Source organism: Chrysemys picta, chromosome 2, assembly GCF_011386835.1.
Source record: "Chrysemys picta bellii isolate R12L10 chromosome 2, ASM1138683v2, whole genome shotgun sequence".
NCBI classification, from domain to species: Eukaryota; Metazoa; Chordata; order Testudines; family Emydidae; genus Chrysemys; species Chrysemys picta.
Genome location: NC_088792.1, coordinates 33,062,120 through 33,081,000, shown reverse-complemented (window position 1 = coordinate 33,081,000; position 18,881 = coordinate 33,062,120). Strand labels below are relative to the sequence as shown.

Genomic DNA, 18,881 nt, shown 5'->3' with positions numbered 1-18,881 from the left:
GTGTTTTTTTGGAGGGGGTGGGGTGGAGAGGGCACGGAGGGAAGGGAGTTGGCTGTTTACTTTTTGTTTAATAAAATACGTTACTATTTATTACAACAGTAGAACTGTCAAAGGAAATACTTCTACCACACACTGCCAACTTCTCTAGGAACCTGTTACATCTTCAGTATGGAATGTCAGTGAACAGTGTTTAAAAATCGCTCCTTCTTTATTAAAAAGAAAACCAGAAAAAAGAAAATCCTCTTGGTCTGTTTTCAGACTAGTAATGTGGTGCTTTGTCATCCATGGCAGCAAGCTCTCGACATTCTGAAAACCGGCTCTTTGGATCTGATCATAATGGCGAATATTCAAAGATCCCCCCCTCTGCCTTTGTGTTTACCTTATCTGGATTTGTGCATGCTACAATGAAAGAGCACTTATCCAGTGCTCTGGGCACAGTGGGCAAGCTTTTTAAATACACAAAATAACTAAACAAACCCAGATCTATTCCCTCAGGCCACCCAATAACAACATATATACCAGAGAAATAGCTCAACTCTCAATGCACATTCAATTCCCACCAGAGTCCCACATCACCACAAACAGCCCTATCCAGTACCTGTCTCCTCATGAACACTGGAGGAAAGCTTTGCTGCATGCCCTGAAGGCTAGCAAACTCAGGCTGTTACAGACCTGGGCAGAAGCCATTCCCAAAGGTCTGGGGCTCCAGTGGAGAATGCCCTGCCAGCCATTCCCTCGTTCTTGTAACAACGTTGCTTCCGCTCAGGTGCCTCCACTGACCACCACTGTGCTAATATGTTACGGGGCAAGGGTCAGTCTCTGAAATACACTATTTAGTCTATTTGGTAACACTTTTTCCTTTTATTTTTTTGCTCCCACTTCCAAACTTTCTTGGGAGCCATATTGTGCCACAATTTTTTTATTATTATTAGGCACAACACCTGATTAATTTCATTGGGGAAATCTGCTCAGAAATTGATGGTAGAATATGGACCATGATTTTCAGTGAATGTGAACATATACACTTTTTGCTTTCTCCTTGGGGAAAAATGTACGCACTCTCCTGTCTGCAGTGAAGGTTAAATGCAAAATTCACAGATTTGTATCTTCTTGTGAGCGGAATTAGAGAGATGTGCATGCCTGGGAGCACACAGGGTCCCAACATAAAGTTACATTTCTCAGTCTACAATGACCTTGACATACACTTTTTACTTGCAATCATCAGAGATGCTTTTTCAATTAGGTCTGTTGCCTTTGAACCCCGAAGTATGGTATTAGGAGAGTTTCCATTACAACCAACAGCCTTGTGGTGATGGGTGTTTGTGATCTGACACCAACCACTGAATCAGAATATTTCTTTTTTTTTTTTAACTGACCCAAAATATTTCATTTTGAATCAGTTCAACAAAACATTAAATTGCATTTGGTCACTTCCTTTTCCTGAAGAGTTTACAGTCTAATTGGATTTTACTATTTAAAAGAAGATTAAATGGTCAAGGTAAAAACCAGATCCTATTTAAAATGTTTGTTTTTAATACACTGTCTGCTACAGAAAAGAAAAGGAGTGGGAAACGGAAGAGGTTAAAACACCAAAGCCAGCACTGCCCATTATTAAAGTTGCCCAACACTTCCATATAAGATCCCGTTTTCAGTCGCTTATAACTTTTGCCAAACTTTAACCATTTGAGCTGAAATTTCCCATGCTGAGTATGAGCCGCAGGATGAATTTCTTTTGAAAATTTCCGCTAAAAGAGCTTATCTGTTTCTGAGAACAAGGTTGGGAGAAATACATTGTTTTGCTCTTACTGAAAAAAAAAATCTTTCAGCCATTTCATTCATTGAGAAGCTCTAGTGCCCCCGTGTTTTGGATCAGCAACTTGAAATTTGTCAGAGGTGTGGCCTCTATGTCAGGAATATATGCTTTTTGCCGTGCCTGTGAAAATCCACCCTGTTAGCATATTTTATGTGGAATCAATGTCCCTCTTCTGGACTGCCCCCCGGATTTATACTTGTACCATATATGCCCAATCCCATCTTCCTCTCTTGTCTGCACCCTACCATATATTCACAGCAGGGTGGTGGTGGTGATGGTGGTTGTTGTTAATACGCTGTAAGAACTTAAACACCAGAGGAATATTTTAGCGGTAGCGTGGTCCAGTGGAGTAAGCATAAGACTGAGATTCAGGCATCCTAAATTCTAATTCGGGATGTGTCACTGACACTGTGTGGGTCAGTCAAAACCTCTTTGCCTCAGTTCCCACATTGTTAATATTATTCATTCCACATTGAGTAGTTCTGTGGCCTGCAATGTGCAGGAGGTCAGACTAGATGATCATGATGGTTTCTTCTGACCTTAAAGTCTGAGTTTGAGGAAGCTGTCTGAGTGAAATGTAGAGGCAACAAAAGCTGAACTGGGGTAAAGGATGAAGAGGAGTAGATTGGGAGAAGGAGTCTGCTGAGACTAGGACTGGAGCAGGAGAGGAACACTGTGCTGGAGCATGATGGGGGAGACTGCTACTGGATGGGCAAGGAGACTGAGAGCTGAGGAGAGACAGGGATGCTGAGACTGGGAGTTGGGGTGGGGGAGGAGGCTGGGACTAGGAGCTGGAGGATGAAGAAGGGGAGACGGGCTGGTTGGCAACTGGGAGCCAGGGGGAGACTGGGACTGTGAACCAGTGAGGGAAATGGGGGGTGAACTGAAAGCCAGTTCCTTGGTTGTTTAGAGGGGGCCTCGGCCACTGAAATTGGATAAGAAGCTGCGCAAAGGAAGGGAGACTGGGCTTGGCTGGACAAGGAAACTGGGACACAGAGAGAGGGAGTGGGGATCCTGGCTAGAGGAGGAGGTGAGACAAGACTGAGGTTGGATGAAGAGCCCCGGGGCTGATTAGCCACAGGGCCGACGGGGCCCATGCCCAGAGACCTCAGCCAATTGCGGTGCCCCAGAAAAATGAGCACCCCGTGCCCCGACCCCACTCTCTAGCAGGAGCACCGGGCGGGTGGAGCGGGGCAAGCCACCGTGTCCCACTCCCGCAGGAGCACTGGGCAGGGTGGGGCGAGCCCCCATGCCCTGGCAGGAGCACAGGGGTAGGGGGGACTGCAGGTGGAAGGGGTGGGGAAGGGCCCCCACTTGCTGTGGCCCACGGCCCCACAAAACCCTAATCCGCCTCTGGAAGAGCCCAGAGAGGCAGACTGGAACTGAGAGGCAGTGAGGGGGAGCGGCAAGGCAGATCAGACCAGGGGCCAGAAGAGGAGAATTGGAACTAGCTGGGCAAGGAGACTCACACAGGAAAATGATAAGACGGAAAAAAAATCACTTGTGGGTGAACACTTTTTACGAAGCAATCACTTTAGAGCACTCCTCATCCTCAAAGGAAACTTGCACAACACTTTCAAAAGACGAGCCTGGGAGCTTTGATTCATTACTCTGCTAGACACTAAAACTCATGGACAGAACAGAGACATTGGATTTATGGCTTATTACAACAATCTGTAGCTCGCTAACCCGCTCTTTTTGTCCTATGACTGCAGAAGTGTTAGCGGATCACTCTACCTCGAATGGTCCCTTACAATATGTGCTAACTACTTATGCTAAACACTTGTATTTAGCTGTGATGCTGGGAGTTTCTTTCCCAGATCTGAAGAAGAGCTCTGTGTAGCTCAAAATCTTCTCTCTCTCACCAACAAAATTTGGTCCGATAAGCTATTACCTCACCCACCTTGTCTCTCTAAGGAAATAGACAAGTCACTTAAACCAAACTTTTCCCAGGTGGTCATTATAGCGTGTTCCTCATTTTCTGGGTGTCTGACTTGAGACCCTGAGGTCTGATTTGCAGAAGTGCTGAGCACTCAGAGCTGCAACTGAAGTCATTGGGAGCTGGGCGTGAACATATATCATAGCAGGGGTTGTTACTCGTTCAGGGTCTGATTTACAGAGATGCTGGGCACGGCACCTCCCACTGGCTTCAATTAGAGTGGTCAGTGCTCAGCATTTCTACAGCTCAGGCTCTAATGGAATATGTCGAGAACAAGAGAACGTATATCAGGCTTGGTCTACACTACCCCCCTAATTCGAACTAAGGTACGCAACTTCAGCTACGTGAATAACGTAGCTGAAGTCGAAGTACCTTAGTTCGAACTTACCTTGGTCCACACTCGGCAGGCAGGCTCCCCCGTCGACTCCGCGGTACTCCTCTCGCCGAGCTGGAGTACCGCAGTTGACGGCGAGCACTTCCGGGTTCGACTTATCGCGTCCAGACTAGACGCGATAAGTCGAACCCAGAAGTTCGATTTCCAGCCGTCGAACTAGCGGGTAAGTGTAGCCAAGGCCTCAGACTCGGATGATGAGATAGAACATACACTGTGCAGCACGCTCCAGTTCTGCCACCTCGCTGCGGCGCTGCCATTCCATTCACCATACGAATACTGCTTGTATACACTCAATAGGTCTAGCATGTGCATCTTTCAATGATACTGCCCTATGGTATCAATATCATTTATCTTCTCTCGTCCTTTGGGCAAGAAGAACCATTCTTTCTTTTTAAAGCTAAGGAAACATTAAGGGCCCAAGACAAATGCACAAACAAAGCATTTTGGTGTTTGATAATACACAACCAGGAACTCTTTTAATGTCCCCCCTCCAGGGGTTCCATTGTATCCCCGTACTGGAGATTTTAATCCTTAACTATGCTTGTGTATGTGTGTTCTAATGCATACTTGTTTCTTTGACTCTGAGCATTGTAGCTTAGAGGTAGCCAAAGAAAGTTTGACCCATGTTTCCACTGGAGCTGGACCGGCCGACTTTGACAAGTCGGAAACACTGGCGAGATAACAGGCATCCTCAGGAAGCAAAACCTATCAGAACACGGTGATGTCATTGGCAAACAAAACAAATGAGCTCTGGGAAAACAAACTGTTTTCCAGCATTGTTGATCTTACCTCAAATTAGAAAAGCTGCACATCCAGTTTCTGGCCCAGTTTGAGAGTCTTTAAAAGAGAGCAATAGTTCAAGTCTCTTTCCCTCTCCCCACCCCCTATGGGGCACTATTTTGCTGTCATTTGCTTTTTAATGTACACAATTTTCATTTGTTCCTCAACCAGAACTTAATCGGATAATAAACCAGGACTGTGTCCATGAGCACTAAGTTAACCCTGCGTGTGCCAAATAGAATCAATGTGTTCAGGCAACACGTGGAGAGCTCAGTGTTTGAGGTCTTGTTTTAAATACTTTTTTGCCTCAAGAAGCCATTTTGGGGCTGAAATAATGCAAGATCTGAGCTTCTTACAGTATTTCCACAATCCAGGAACTATAATGTTGTGAGAGGACTAGATCTCACATTTCCATCTTGTAAAATGACTGCTTAGTGCCTGTGAAAAACCATGCAAATATTAGAACCTACATACTCTTCTGTAACAAATCACATTTGAAGACCCAAGGAAAAGTTTTTCAAAGCCCAATCCCATATTCAAAAGCGACTTAGGCACTTAGGAGTCTTGGAAGTCAGTATGATTTAGGCTCCTAAGTCACTTACTGCTTTTGAAGACGTTACCTCTGAACCAGAACATAAGAATGGCTATACTGGGTCAGACCAAGGGTCCATCTAGCCCAGTATCTTGTCTTCTGACAGTGGCCAGTGCCAGGTGCCCCAGAGAGAACGAACAGAACAGGTAATCATCACGTGATCCAGCCCGTCGCTCATTCCCAGCTTCTGGCAAACAGAGACTAGGGACACCATTTCTGCCCATCCTGGCTAATCGCCATTGATGAAATCTCATGCTCCAGTGCATCAGGAGATTGCCACGGTGGTCAAGAAGGAATTTCTTTCCTGCATAGTACAATTGTCAGGTGTATTTGGGAGCTATGTGCCATTGCTGAACATACGATACCATTCACCATACTAAATCAGATCAAGCATATGTCCCTGTTCTGAAGCAGGCTCCATCAGTGGCCTATGGAGCTGTCTGAAAGACAAAAAACATTTCGCATGAGATTTTGTAATTATAGCAATGTTCAAAATGGATGTATTTTTCAAACCCAATTCTGGGATCTCATCAATTTTTTCTATCAAAATGTTACCAGAATTGTATTTGAAATAGTTATTAAACTTTTAAATGTTGTCACGGTTTAAATAAGCAGTTTGATTAACATCACACAAACTTTTGTGAAAATGTTCAAGTTGTTGACAATTGTGACAGACCCAGACCAGTGGGGTACAGGAGTCTGGTAGAGGGCAAATATACTGGTCACTGGATGAGTAGTTTTCTGTTCCCTGAGTGACCAGAGAAGGGGCTGCACTAGAGTAATCAGGAACCTGCTAGAACCAGTTAAGGCAGGCAGGCTAATTAGGACACATGGAGCTAATTAAGAAGAAGCTGCTAGAATCAATTAAGGCAGGCTAATCAGGGCACCTGGGTTTTAAAAGAAGCTCACTTCAGTTTGTGGTGTGAGTGTGAGGAGCTGGGAGCAAGAGGCACAAGGAGCTGAGAGTGAGAGGGTGTGCTGCTGGAGGACTGAGGAGTACAAGCGTTATCAGACACCACGAGGAAGGTCCTGTGGTGAGAATAAGGAAGGTGTTTGGAGGAGGCCATAGGGAAGTAGCCCAGGGAGTTGTAGCTGTCATGCAGCTGTTACAGGAGGCACTATAGACAGCTGCAGTCCACAGGGCCCTGGGCTGGAACCCGGAGTAGAGGGTGGGCCTGGGTTCCCCCCAAACCTCCCAATTGACCTGGACTGTCGGTTCTTCCAGAGGAGAAGGTCTCTGGGCTGTTCCCCAACCCACATGGTGAATCTCTGAGGCAAGAAAATCCGCCAATAAGTGCAGGACCCGCCAAGATAGAGGAGGAACTTTGTCACACAATATTTTACAAAAAGTTCTGTTTTCAGTAAAAAGCCATTTTTCCTTAGGTAACTTTTTGTGCAAAAAATTTTGGATGGATTCAGTGGCTACTCTCCTTTTTATCCCTCTTATGTCATGTTCATTTCTGCCTTGAGCTGAGTTTTTTATTTTGATGTTGGTGTTAAATCCTGTTCTCTTTTTGCTCTTGGGTGAGAACTTCTGCACCTGTTTCTTTAATTTGTCGTGTATACTATGGATGAGATGACATGCAGACAGAAATCTAATCCTGTCCATATGCATGAAATATTGATTGTTACTGAGTGTTATACTCTTTGATGGGGTATCATGATAGCAACTTTTTTCCCCAGTCAGCTTCAGAATGGTAGCTTTCACTCTCTTGGGCTGAAAGATTCATGATCATCTGCTGTTCACAGGAACCCTTCTCCACAGAAGCTCCACCGTCTCCTGCCAAGCACAGACTTTGAAGGAAGCTGAGATCTTGTGTATTAAACTAGACTCTAATGAATTGCAGCCCCTTGTTTTACAGGTTCTCTTCATTAACATGCAGTCTGCTGATCCTCTTCAAGGCTTGATCAATAGTGCTCCTGGTCTGCTATCATGGAGCCAAGGTATCGCTCCCAACCCTTCCAATACACTCAGGGCCAGTATAACCACTAGGGAAACTAGGCAGCCGCCTAGGGCACCAAGATTTGCGGGCTCCAAAAAGCGGTGCCCCAAAATTTTTTTACGCTACAGTAGAGTCCCATTTTACCCGGGGTTTAGGTGCATAAGAGGAAAGTCGTGTATAGTGAAAATTACCATAAAGTACAGTACACACAGTATACATAGTATACACTGTATACACTAGAACAGGGGTCCTCAACTACGGCATGCGTGCCAAAGATGGCATGCGAGCCGATTTTTTTTTTTTTTTTTTTTTTTTTTTTTTTATGGCAGGCTGCGGGTCCTGGCCGCCACTGAGCCCGCTGCCAGCCTGGGGTTCCGTTCACTCAGCCGGCAGCAGGCTGAGTGGGCCGGCGGCCGGGACCCCAGCTGGCAGGAGCTGGCGGATGGAACCCCAGACCGGCAGCCGGCTCCTGCCAGCTTGGGTCCCGGCCGCCACCCTGCTCAGCCTGCTGCTGGCCCCGCTTAGCCCGCTGCCGGCTGAGTGAACGGAACCCCAGGGTGGCAGCGGGCTCATTTTAAAAAAATTCGGCTCATTAAAAAAAATCAGCTCGCGTGCCACCTTTGGCACGCGTGCCATAGGTTGAGGACCCCTGCTCTAGTGTATACTGTGTATAATGTGTGTACTGTACTTTATGGTAATTTTCACTGTATGCAATTTTCCTCTTACACGCTAACCTTAGAACCTAACCCCCGCATAAGATGTGACTCCACTGTATTCATTTTTTGAAAGTTTATAATAAGCGATACTCTGGCGGGAGGGGAGAGGGTGGTGCAAGGGGGAAGTTTTGCCTAGGGCGCAAAATATCCTTGCACCGGCCCTGAATACACTCTCTCACACTTTTGACCCAAATTCTTTGCATTACCACTTTGGAGCCAGTCTAGAACTGGATGTGATTCTAAGAATTCAGTGTCACTATGGTGAGACACACCCTTTCCTGCCTGCCTCTGAATCACAGTAGTAGAGGGAATGAGCAGGATAAATTCTTTGTCATATTGCCAGGAGTAAAATCCCTCCCCACTTTTTCATGAACCAGGGAGATGGGAAAGATTTATTTGATTATCTAGGCCATCTCCTTGCCAGTGCCCAATTGTCCCCATTTTACATTCACTAGTGTTTTATTTCGGTTACTTTTAAAGGGATTTGTCAATTTAAAAATCCCACGTCTGTCTGAAAGTTTTGTACCTACTACTGTTAAAAATAGCTGCTAAGATACCATGACTGAAAGAAGCTAAGAAGGGGGATTTCTCTCTCTTTTTCCATTGGCTTAGTTTGTGCATTTGGTATCACTGTGCACATAGACAATTTCATTGTTTTTCCCATCTGGTCAGTCAGTTGGTTTCCTTTTTGTTGTACAAAACATCCACACAAACAAGTGTGATAAAAACATTTTAAAAGAAAATGTTAGTGTGAAACCACAACAAATTGGCTGGCGGACTCAGGGACACGTGCTTTACTTGAAACTACTTTTAACTCGTTCTCTGAAACTGCTTAGATTTCAAGTGGACAGCAATAGGGTATGTCTACACTACGGGATTACTCCGAATTTACAGAATTTGATTTTTGGCAACTGATTGTATAACATTGAGTGCATGCGGCCACACTAAGCACATTAATTCGGCGGTGTGCGTCTATGTACCGAGGCTAGCATCGACTTACGGAGCGTTGCACTGTGGGTAGCTATCCCATAGTTCCCGCAGTCTCCCCCGCCCATTGGAATTCTGGGTTGAGATCCCAATGCCTGATGGGGCAAAAAACATTGTCGCTGGTAGTTCTGGGTACAGTTTCACCCCTCCCTCCATGAAAGCAATGGCAGACAACTGTTTCACGCCTTTTTTCCTGGGTGAACACTGCAGATGCCATACCACGGGAAGCATGGAGCCCGCTCAGCTCAAGTCAGCAGTCATGAACATTGTAAACACCTCACGCATTATCGTGCAGTTTATGCTGAACCTGGACCTGAAAAACCAGGCGAGGAGGAGGCGGCGATGGCAGCGCGGCGACGAGAGTGATGAGGACATGGACACAGAATTCTCTCAAAACGCGGGCCACGGCGCTTTGGAGATCATGCTGTTAATGGGGCAGGTTATAGCCATGGAACGCCGATCCTGGGCCTGGGAAACAAGCACAGACTGGTGGGACCGCATAGTGTTGCAGGTCTGGGATGATTCCCAGTGGCTGTGAAACTTTTGCATGCGTAAGGGCACTTTCATGGAACTTTGACTTGCTTTCCCCTGCCCTGAAGCACCAGAATACCAAGATGAGAGCAGCCCTCACAGTTGAGAAGCGAGTGGCGATAGCCCTGTGGAAGCTTGCAATGCCAGACGGCTACCGGTCAGTCAGGAATCAATTTGGAGTGGGCAAATCTACTGTGGGGGCTGCTGTGATGCAAGTAGCCAAAGCAATCACTGAGCTGCTGCTACCAAAGGTGACTCTGGGAAATGTGCAGGTCATAGTGGATGGCTTTGCTGCAATGGGATTTCCTAACTGTGGTGGGGCGATAGATGGAAGCCATATCCCTAGCTTGGCACCGGAGCACCAGGGCAGCCAGTACATAAATCGCAAGGGGTACTTTTCAATGGTGCTGCAAGCACTGGTGGATCACAAGGGAGATTTCACCAACATCAGCATGGGATGGCCGGGAAGGGTTCATGACACTCGCGTCTTCAGCTGTTTAAACAGCTGCAGCAAGGGATTTACTTCCCAGACCAGAAAATAACCATTGGGGATGTTGAAATGCCTATAGTTATCCTTGGGGACCCAGCCTACCCCTTAATGCCATGGCTCGAAGCCATACGCGGGCAGCCTGGACAGTAGTCAGGAGCTGTTCAACTACAGGCTGAGCAAGTGCAGAATGGTGGTAGAACGTGCATTTGGACATTTAAAGGGTTGCTGGTGCATGTTACTGACTCACTCAGACCTCAGCCAAACCAATATTCCCATTGTTATTGCTGCTTGCTGTGTGCTCCACAATCTCTGTGAGAGTAAGGGGGAGACCTTTATGGCGGAGTGGGAGGCTGAGGCAAATTGCCTGGCTGCTGATTATGCACAGCCAGACACCAGGGCGATTAGAAGAGCACACCAGGAAGCGCTGCGCATCAGAGAAGCTTTGAAAACCAGTTTCGTGACTGGCCAGGCTATGGTGTGAAAGTTCTGTTTGTTTCTCCTTGATGAAAACCCGTCCCTTAATTGACTCATTCTCTGTAAGCAACCCACCCTCCCCCTTCGATCACAGCTTGCTTTCAAAGGAAATAAAGTCACTATGAGTTAAAAATCATGTATTCTTTATTAATTGATTATAAAAAGAGGGAGAGAACTGACAAGGTAGCCCACGTGGGGTTTGGGAGGAGGATAGGAGGGAAGAAAAAGGCCACTAAAAAAGTTCAAAATAATGACCGCCTTTGTTTGGGCTGTCCACTGGGTGGAGTGGGAGGGTGCATGGAGCCTCCCCGCACCGCGTTCTTACACGTCTGGGAGAGGAGGCTATGGAACGTGGTGAGGGGGAAGGACTGTTATACAGGGGCTGCAGCGGCACTCTGTGATCCTGCTGCTGTTCCTGAAGCTCCACCAGATGCCGGAGCATGTCTGTTTGCTCACGTAGCAGCCAAGCGTTGCATCCTGCCTCCTCTGATCTTCCTGCCGCCACCTCTCATCTCGAGCATCTCTCCTCTCCTCCCGTTGGTCCCTCATGTTGGTCCCTCCTGTCCTCATGTTCACTGGCATCTTTTCTGTACTTTGATACCATGTCCTTCCACTCATTCAGATGAGCTCTTTCATTGTGGGTCAATTCCATGATTTCAGAGAACATTTTGTCTCGCGTCCGTTTTTTTTCACCACCTTATCTGAGTTAGCCTTCGGGACGGAGGAGGGAGGCTTGAAAAATTTGCAGCTGCGGGAGGGAGGGAAAAAAGGTAGAGAAGTATTTAAAAAGATACATTTTACAGAACAATGCTTATACTCTTTCACAGTGAACAACACTATTCACATTACATAGCACATGTGATTTTGGCACAAGGTCGCATTTTGCATCTTAATATTGAGTGCCTGCGGCTTTGGTGTTAGAGATCACAGATACAGGTCTGGGAAACAGAATTCGGCTTGCATGCGGCCATGGTAAGCCGTTGTCTTTCGGCTTCTGCAGCCTTCATAAAAGCAGCGCCCTCCCTTTCCCACATACCAAGCAAAGCCCGTTGAGTGCTGCAGTTTTCCTGTTGACGTGCAGCAGCAGAAACCAAACTAACACCCCCCCCCCCATCCATTTCTCTTTATCCCTCCCCCCCACCGTGTCGCTGGTATCAGGGAAGATCCCTGCTAGCCAAACGTGAAAAGCTCAGCGCCAATGCCCTCCCCACCCCCCCGCTTGGCTAATTGCAGGGAAGGATTTTCAGCACAGGCAAACAGCCCAGTAGGAATGGCCACCTCCGTGCCCTTAATTAAATTCCTGTATTTCAACCAGGTTACCATGAACAATATCACTCTCCTGAGGATAACCCAGTGAGATAAAGAATGGATGTTGTTTGAATGCCAGGCTTTGTCATGCAATGATACCAGATTACTTGCTACTAGCATGGCGTGGTCAAGTGTCCTACCATGGAGGATGGAATAAGGCTGCACTGCCCGAAACCTTCTGCAAAGGCTTTTGGAGTAGCTCCAGGAGAGCTTCATGGAGATGTCCCTGGAGGATTTCCGCTCCATCCCCAGACACGTTAACAGACTTTTCCTGTAGTCTGTACTGGCTGCGAATGCATCCCAAGTCCTCAGGGCAAATTAATCATTAAAAAACACTTGCTTTTAACCATGGTTTATATTTACAAAGGTACACGCACCAGAGGTCCCTTCCATGGCTTCATGGTCTGGGATAACGCCTTTGGAGGGTTGGGAGGGTACTTCAGTCAGGCTGATAAAAAGATCCTGCCTGTTGGGGAGAACGGAGTGCTGTATACTCTCCGCAAGCTCGTCCTCATCTTCCCCGTCTGCAGAATCCTCAGGCATGGCTGAGATTACCCCCTCCTCGGAATCCATGGTCAGAGATGGGGTAGTGGTGGCAGCCCCCCCTAGAATTGCATGCAGCTCAGCATAGAAGTGGCATGTCTGCGGCTCTGCCCCAGACCTTCCGTTTGCTGCTTTGATTTTCTGGTAGGCTTGTCTGAGCTCCTTAACTTTCACGCTGCACTGATATGAATACCTATTGTGGCCTCTCTCCATCATGCCCTTGGAGATTTTTTCAAATGTTTCGGCATTTCGTCTTTTTGGAACGTAGCTCTGCTAGCACAGAATCCTCTCCCCATATAGCGATCAGATCCAATACCTCCCGTACGGTCCATGCTGATGCTCTTTTTCGATTCTTGGACTGCATGGTTACCTGTGCTGATGAGCTCTGCGTGGTCACCTGTGCTGTCCACGCTGGGCAAACAGGAAATGAAATTCAAAAGTTTGTGGCGCTTTTCCTGTCTACCTGGCCAGTGCATCCGAGTTCAGATTGCTGTCCAGGGCGGTCACAATGGTGCACTGTGGGATAGCTCCCGGAGGCCAATACCTTCAAATTGCAGCCACACTAACCCTAATTCGAAAGGGCAATGTCAATTTCGGCGCTACTCCCCTCATCAGGGAGAAGTACAGAAATCTATTTTAAGAGCCCTTTATTTCGAAATAAATGGCTTCATTGTGTGGACGGGTGCAGGGTTAATTCGATTTAACGCTGCTAAATTTGACCTAAACTCATAGTGTAGACCAGGACCCTAGTCTTCCACCCCTTTCTATTAGAAACTGTTCCACAGGATTAGAGATCTTGCAGTCAGGAATGTTTCCTCATATTCGACCTACATCTTCCTTTTCTTAATTTCATCCACTTACTCCTAGTAAAAGGAACTGGCCTCCCACCTGAAAAGTAGAAACCTTGGCTTTGAAACACTAGGAAAATTGCCAATATGTACAGTATGTGTACATGGGGCTGGATCCTTTCTATGTTTTAGCAATGGGAGCAATATAAGTACCTATAATATCTCTAACGTATTTATCCTCACAATACCCCTGTGAAGGAGGGAAGTGCTGCTAACCCCATTTTATGATGGACATCTGAGGAACAGAACAAGCAAGGGACTTGCCCCAGGTCACACAGAAGGTGTGTGTCAGAGGAAGAAATTGAACTGTGGTCTCCCAAGTCAGTCTAGCACTCAACCCATTGCACTGTCTTCCATTCTGAATCTATCCTGACTTCATTTATACTAGTCTTACTGGGAGCTAATGGAACTAAGCCCTATCAATAATGTCAGCTATGCTGGAGACAGAGCTGTGTAGCACAGCTGAGGTACTGCAGTGTGCAGTGCCATTGACTGCCACTGGGGGGAGGCTGAAGCTTCTGCAGTCTCTGGATTCGGGATGTCATATAGGTGGCTGCCCTGAGTCATCCTGGTTCTGAAGCCCATAGACTCCAAGGCAGCAAAGGGGAGGCACAAAGCATGGAATACTGATTCCTGTAGAACCAGTTCTCTCTTGATGTGGAGTATAGGGCTACCTGCAGCCACAGTCCTTCCCTGCTGCTTCTACTTCTCCAGGACCAGCAGTGTACATGTGGGTGGGCAGGTGGATGTAGCGTAGTCCTGAGTTAGTTGTTGGTGGATGTCTGGTAGGAGGGAGGCAGGTTCTGTGCTTGCAGAGGAGTTTTCTGACGTGTGTGTGTGTGAGAGAGAGAGATGGATGGGGGGGGGGGAAGGTTTCAGAGCTGAAGGGCTGGTTCTGAGATGTGGAGAGGTTAGGTAAGCAGTGGAAGGGCTTTTGGATAGGTATGAGGGTAGGGTTGCCACCTAGCCACATTTTCCCAGGATCGTCCCTTTTTCTGAAGTAGCTGTCCTGGGAAATGCTCAGTACACACAGCCGGCTGTCAAATTTTATGGGCTCTCAAAATCATCCCAGTTGTCCTGGTTTTTTGTACTTCAGAGGTGGCAACCGTCATGGGGGGCAGGGTCTACACTGGTTGGGCTGGAGGAAGCTGGGGAGGCTTGGGGAGGTTCTGAGCTAGGAGTAGGATGTGCTGGGTTACAGAGTTGAGTTCAGGAGGCAATTAAATCCTTTAGTGAATGAAGATGGGGGTGACTTAGTGGTGAGTGTGGGAATGGGGAGACAGCAGGGAGATGATAGGGTAGAGCTATCTAGGAGGGAAGGAGGGGAGGGAGGAAGGGAGAGAGGTTGTGATGAGGAGAGAACTGTGTTCACCCACCCTGCCCTTTATGGTGAAGTGTCTCAGTTTTTCACTCTGAAGAGCAGGGCACTGATGTGGAAGAGGGCATCCCCCTTCTCTCCCCTGCCCCACTTCCCCATATCCCCACCAAAGGACTTTCCTGTAACACCTCCCCAACGCTACCCCAGTTTTTTATTTTCAAATATGATTAACCTTGAGGGGTTATTTTGGGCGCCAGCTACCACTGGGTTTTTCCCAAGGTGTAACTCCACTGATTTCACTGAAGTTACTCGTGACTCTCAGTATTTTAAGTGAGATCAGAATAAGACCCATGGTCCAAAGGTTTTGTCTATTTCTAAATTGCCTGTTTCTCTCTCTGCATATTGCCTCCTTCAACCCCTGACAAATATTGTTTTCACTTTGCCACTATCCACAGCAGTAGGAGAGAAAGGGTTAATATTGACCCCCAAGCAATAATAACAGGAAAAGCACATTTCTTCCTTGCACCTGTGCGCTGTCCAGTGGGCATTCTATTGTTTATGCAGTCACAGTGGATCTTTTTCTCTTTAGAGGTTGAATAGCTCTAGCAGCCAGCTGTTCTGTCTTCTGTGATTTTTACCTCCTCTCACAAGTCCAGGTCTTTGTGTTCTAGAAACAATTAGGAATAGAGAAATCATTTGAGTTGACCTGATCTGGCCCCACCTCCTGTTATTGAAGTGTTTAAAAATAAACAACAAAACCATCTTTTCCTTTAAAGAAAGGGATTCCACTCCTTTCTTCCATTAATTTGACTAGTACCTCTTGGCTGGCTTTTTTATCCCTGTGACTATCTGCTGATCATTCTACTCTTCTAGTACAGTGTAGCTTTTAGTAGGTTTGAGGAGCCCTGTTTTGGCCCCAAAAAAACCAACCAAACAAACAAAAAACCACCACTCCACAAATGTTACTGGGAAGTGTTTTATTTCTTTAAAGTGTACAATACCACATATAGAGGGGACAGGGGACAGATTCTTTAGGCTCTATGCAGAGACTGGTGTAGATTCTAAACCGGTTTAGAAAGGAGTTATTTTCAAACCCTTAAGTAACAATTACATGGTCTGCGCAGGCACAGTTTAAAGTTTGGTTCTGTGCTGAAAACTGACTTCTGGAACACACCAAGTAAATGTGTCAAGTCCCCCTTTCGTGCCTACTCCATATAAAGTGCCTCATATTGATAACAGTGAATGAAGTGCCTTCTTTAGCACAGAGTAGAGACTCTTTGTAAAGATCAGCCTTGGTGACAGAACCCAGGAGTTCATGCACCAAAGCACTGGCCTCTAGCACTTCAGCTGAAGGAGAAACTTCATTAGCTTCTAGAAATAGTAGGTTCTTATTCTTTATTCAGACGTTCCACTACTGGGGACATATAACACTGAGCATGTTATACAAGCCCCCTATCAAGTGTCCTATTGAGTGTCTTACTCAATGTTTTTGCTCCCTAGGCGTATTTCAAGTCTCATCCACCCACTTCAGTGATGTGGCAGAACAGCACAGCTAAGAGATGGTGTGCTGGAATCTATTCATCTACAGAAGTGTTTACCAAGTTCCAAACCTTTGAAGACTTGGTACCCCATAAATATAAGAAGCTAGAAGAGTAGAATAGACAGTAGGTTACAAGGGTGAGCTAGCCAAGAGAAACTGTTACAGATCAACTAATTTGATCTGCAGAACCTATTACTAATAACAATGTGCAATCAGCAAAGAACTCAGGCTGAGTCTGTAGGGCTGGCAGATAGGAGGAAAAATCTTAACTTTGGATTGATTCCATTTGCTTTGGAAATCATTGTGCAACAACACACATGGCTTCAAATGCAGTTTTCTTGGCTTCTTTGATTTGTATTACACCTATTAGCTGATTACAGATTTCAACAGGCCCACCTAGGCAATAAAGAAATCTCCCCGAAAAGCAACCTTTAAAGACTGTAAACAAGGGAGTCTAATTGGGGGCACAGCAGGACGTCAGCAGTGCCTTTATGGGCTAACATAATAAACTTTTTCTCTTTTCTTGTTGCTATGCATTATTTTTGTGCTTGTTCACCAGCTAATTTTGATAGAATTTGCAGGACTCCAGGAGGAGGCTGTGCTGCCCTGCAATCTAACCCCCCTCCCAGCATAAAGCACAGCTCCACCTGATCAGAGTAAAAACCATTTTTGGAGAAAATGCCTTTCTCAAGGGTTTGCTTATCTCCAGTGCAAAGCTTCCCAAGGCTTTATCAAAATCTGAAAGCTGCAATCATCACCAAATTCTTCACTCAAATGGACTGACGCAGCAGCAGCAGCTCTGCATCTGTTCCCTGGCTGAACAAATTTAGGTATATTATCTAGGGAAGGTCAACACATGATTCATCAGCATCTGCATGCGCTTCAGTCTTATGTATTTTATTATGTAGAGGCGAGAGAATGAAACTCTGCATCCAGTAGCCTGCAGATTGAGTTAAGTTGTCTTTCCTTATTAGAGCAGCCTTCTGTTCCCTCTTTCAGTGATGGATTCTGCTGGAGAGAGCTTTCTCGTGGCACAGCAGTGAGTGAAACCAGCACAACATGTTCAGTGTGGAGGACCTCCTGATTTCTCATGGATACAAATTGTCCAAAGATCCCTCTGCTTCATACGAGAACAGAAATGATGGATACCAGCCTGAGATTACAGAGAATAGAACTAGTCGGGGAACGCTGAATGGGTTTGAGACAGACTCTGGAGCCTACATTTACAACAAGAAACCACTGGCAAAAGGCAACTTGAGCAGCAGTGAAGGCAGTCATGGGAGCCAAGGGAGGCATGCTGGTCCCGGTTACCACCCAGACCTCCGGGGTTTGTCCACATTTCATACTTCAGAAGGGGGGTAAGTGTCTGTGTCACGCCATGGCTTGGCTTTCTCCTCTCTTCCCTTTCATTCTGGCAGACAACTGAGCATGACTTCAGCCCCACTTACCCTCTACCTGTGATAAGTGAGCATTTCTTTGCTTCCGTGCCTGGCAATGCACTGAAATATTACATGCAGCACACTAACATTAACACACCTTTTTGTAGCGTGTAGTCTTTATCAAAATAGCAGAGAAAAGGGGAGGGGGCAGTTTAATGAATCAGTAACACCCCTTACAAAAGGTCTTGCTGGTGGGGAGGAGAAGCTCAGGTCACATAGGATATGTCTGCACAGTAACTCAACACCCACGGCTGGCCTGTGCCAGCTGACTCTGGGTCATGGGGCTCAGGCTGCGGGGCTGTTTTATTGCTGTGTAGACTTCTGGGCTAGGGCTGGAGCCTGAGCTCTGGGACCCTGCCACCCTGCACAGCAATGAAACAGCTCCGCAAGCCTGAGTCAGCTGGCCTGGGCCAACCTCGGGTGTCTAGTTGCTGTGTAGACATATCCTATGTCTACAGTGTAAAGCTAGGGTTAGTGGGACTCAAGTTAGCTGACCTGTGTCAGGAACCCTGGGCATTTTAACCCTAGGTTAATAATTTTCTGACCTGTGCTTGAACCCAGGGATCTGTAGTGCACACTGCAATGCACTGACCTGAGTCAAACATATCCCAAAGTGCCTAGGAACTCCTCAGTGTCGACATTCTAGCCCTAGGAACATGGTGCACTATGGGAAAACTCTACTGCCCACCCTGTGCTCTTGATGGGACTCAGGTGCCCCTACGGAGCACATGAGTACATAAAGCTTGTAATTAGTTCCTTTGGTGGCTGTCTCAGTAGAATGACTGCAGTTTGAGGAGGCTTTATACTGAATTACCCTCTAATCTGAGAATTGAGCTCTCCAGCTCTAGGCTGAGTCACATTGGCAGGAAAACACCCATGTGCACCTGTTCTGAGGACAATTAGGACACCAGTCTCCAGGGCTGGCAAACTGTTCAAATGAAACTTTGCAATTCTTAATGTTTAAAATGGGATGTTCAATGAAGGGGTTTCAAAGGAAAAACACACAAGATTTTGCTTATGAAAATGAATAACTGTAAAACAGAACCCAACTCCTTATTTCTCATGTGTGTGTTGATCTCTGGTGGGTATCCAGCTGAATTCAGCTACTTCTGGGGGAGTTCCCTCACCAAAGAGGGTCACAATCTTTATTTTTAGGCAGCTCTCATGGAGTAAATATGAGAAGGTGTCAGTAAGTTCTTGTTAAAGCAGCTCAAACTCAGTGGAAG

The 18,881-nt window shown here is 46.5% G+C and overlaps 1 protein-coding gene across 16 annotated transcripts in view; it reads left to right on the top strand.

Annotated features, from left to right (window-relative positions):
• The window catches only part of JCAD (junctional cadherin 5 associated), an 88,473-nt gene that overhangs the window by 47,246 nt on the left and 22,346 nt on the right, over window positions 1-18,881 (top strand). For 10 of the 16 annotated variants that reach the window (XR_010598219.1, XR_010598218.1, XM_005290948.5 and 7 more), the window contains one exon: window positions 17,216-17,574. The exons of 5 other annotated variants lie outside the window; for them this stretch is intronic. Coding sequence is in view for 9 of the 11 variants with exons in the window: in XM_005290948.5 (XP_005291005.2) it covers window positions 17,276-17,574 (299 nt within the window). In the remaining 2 variants the exon portion in view is untranslated. Of the gene's footprint in view, window positions 1-16,176; window positions 16,239-17,215; window positions 17,575-18,881 lie in introns of all 16 variants that reach the window. One more of the 16 variants, XM_042858315.2, reaches the window with a different exon arrangement.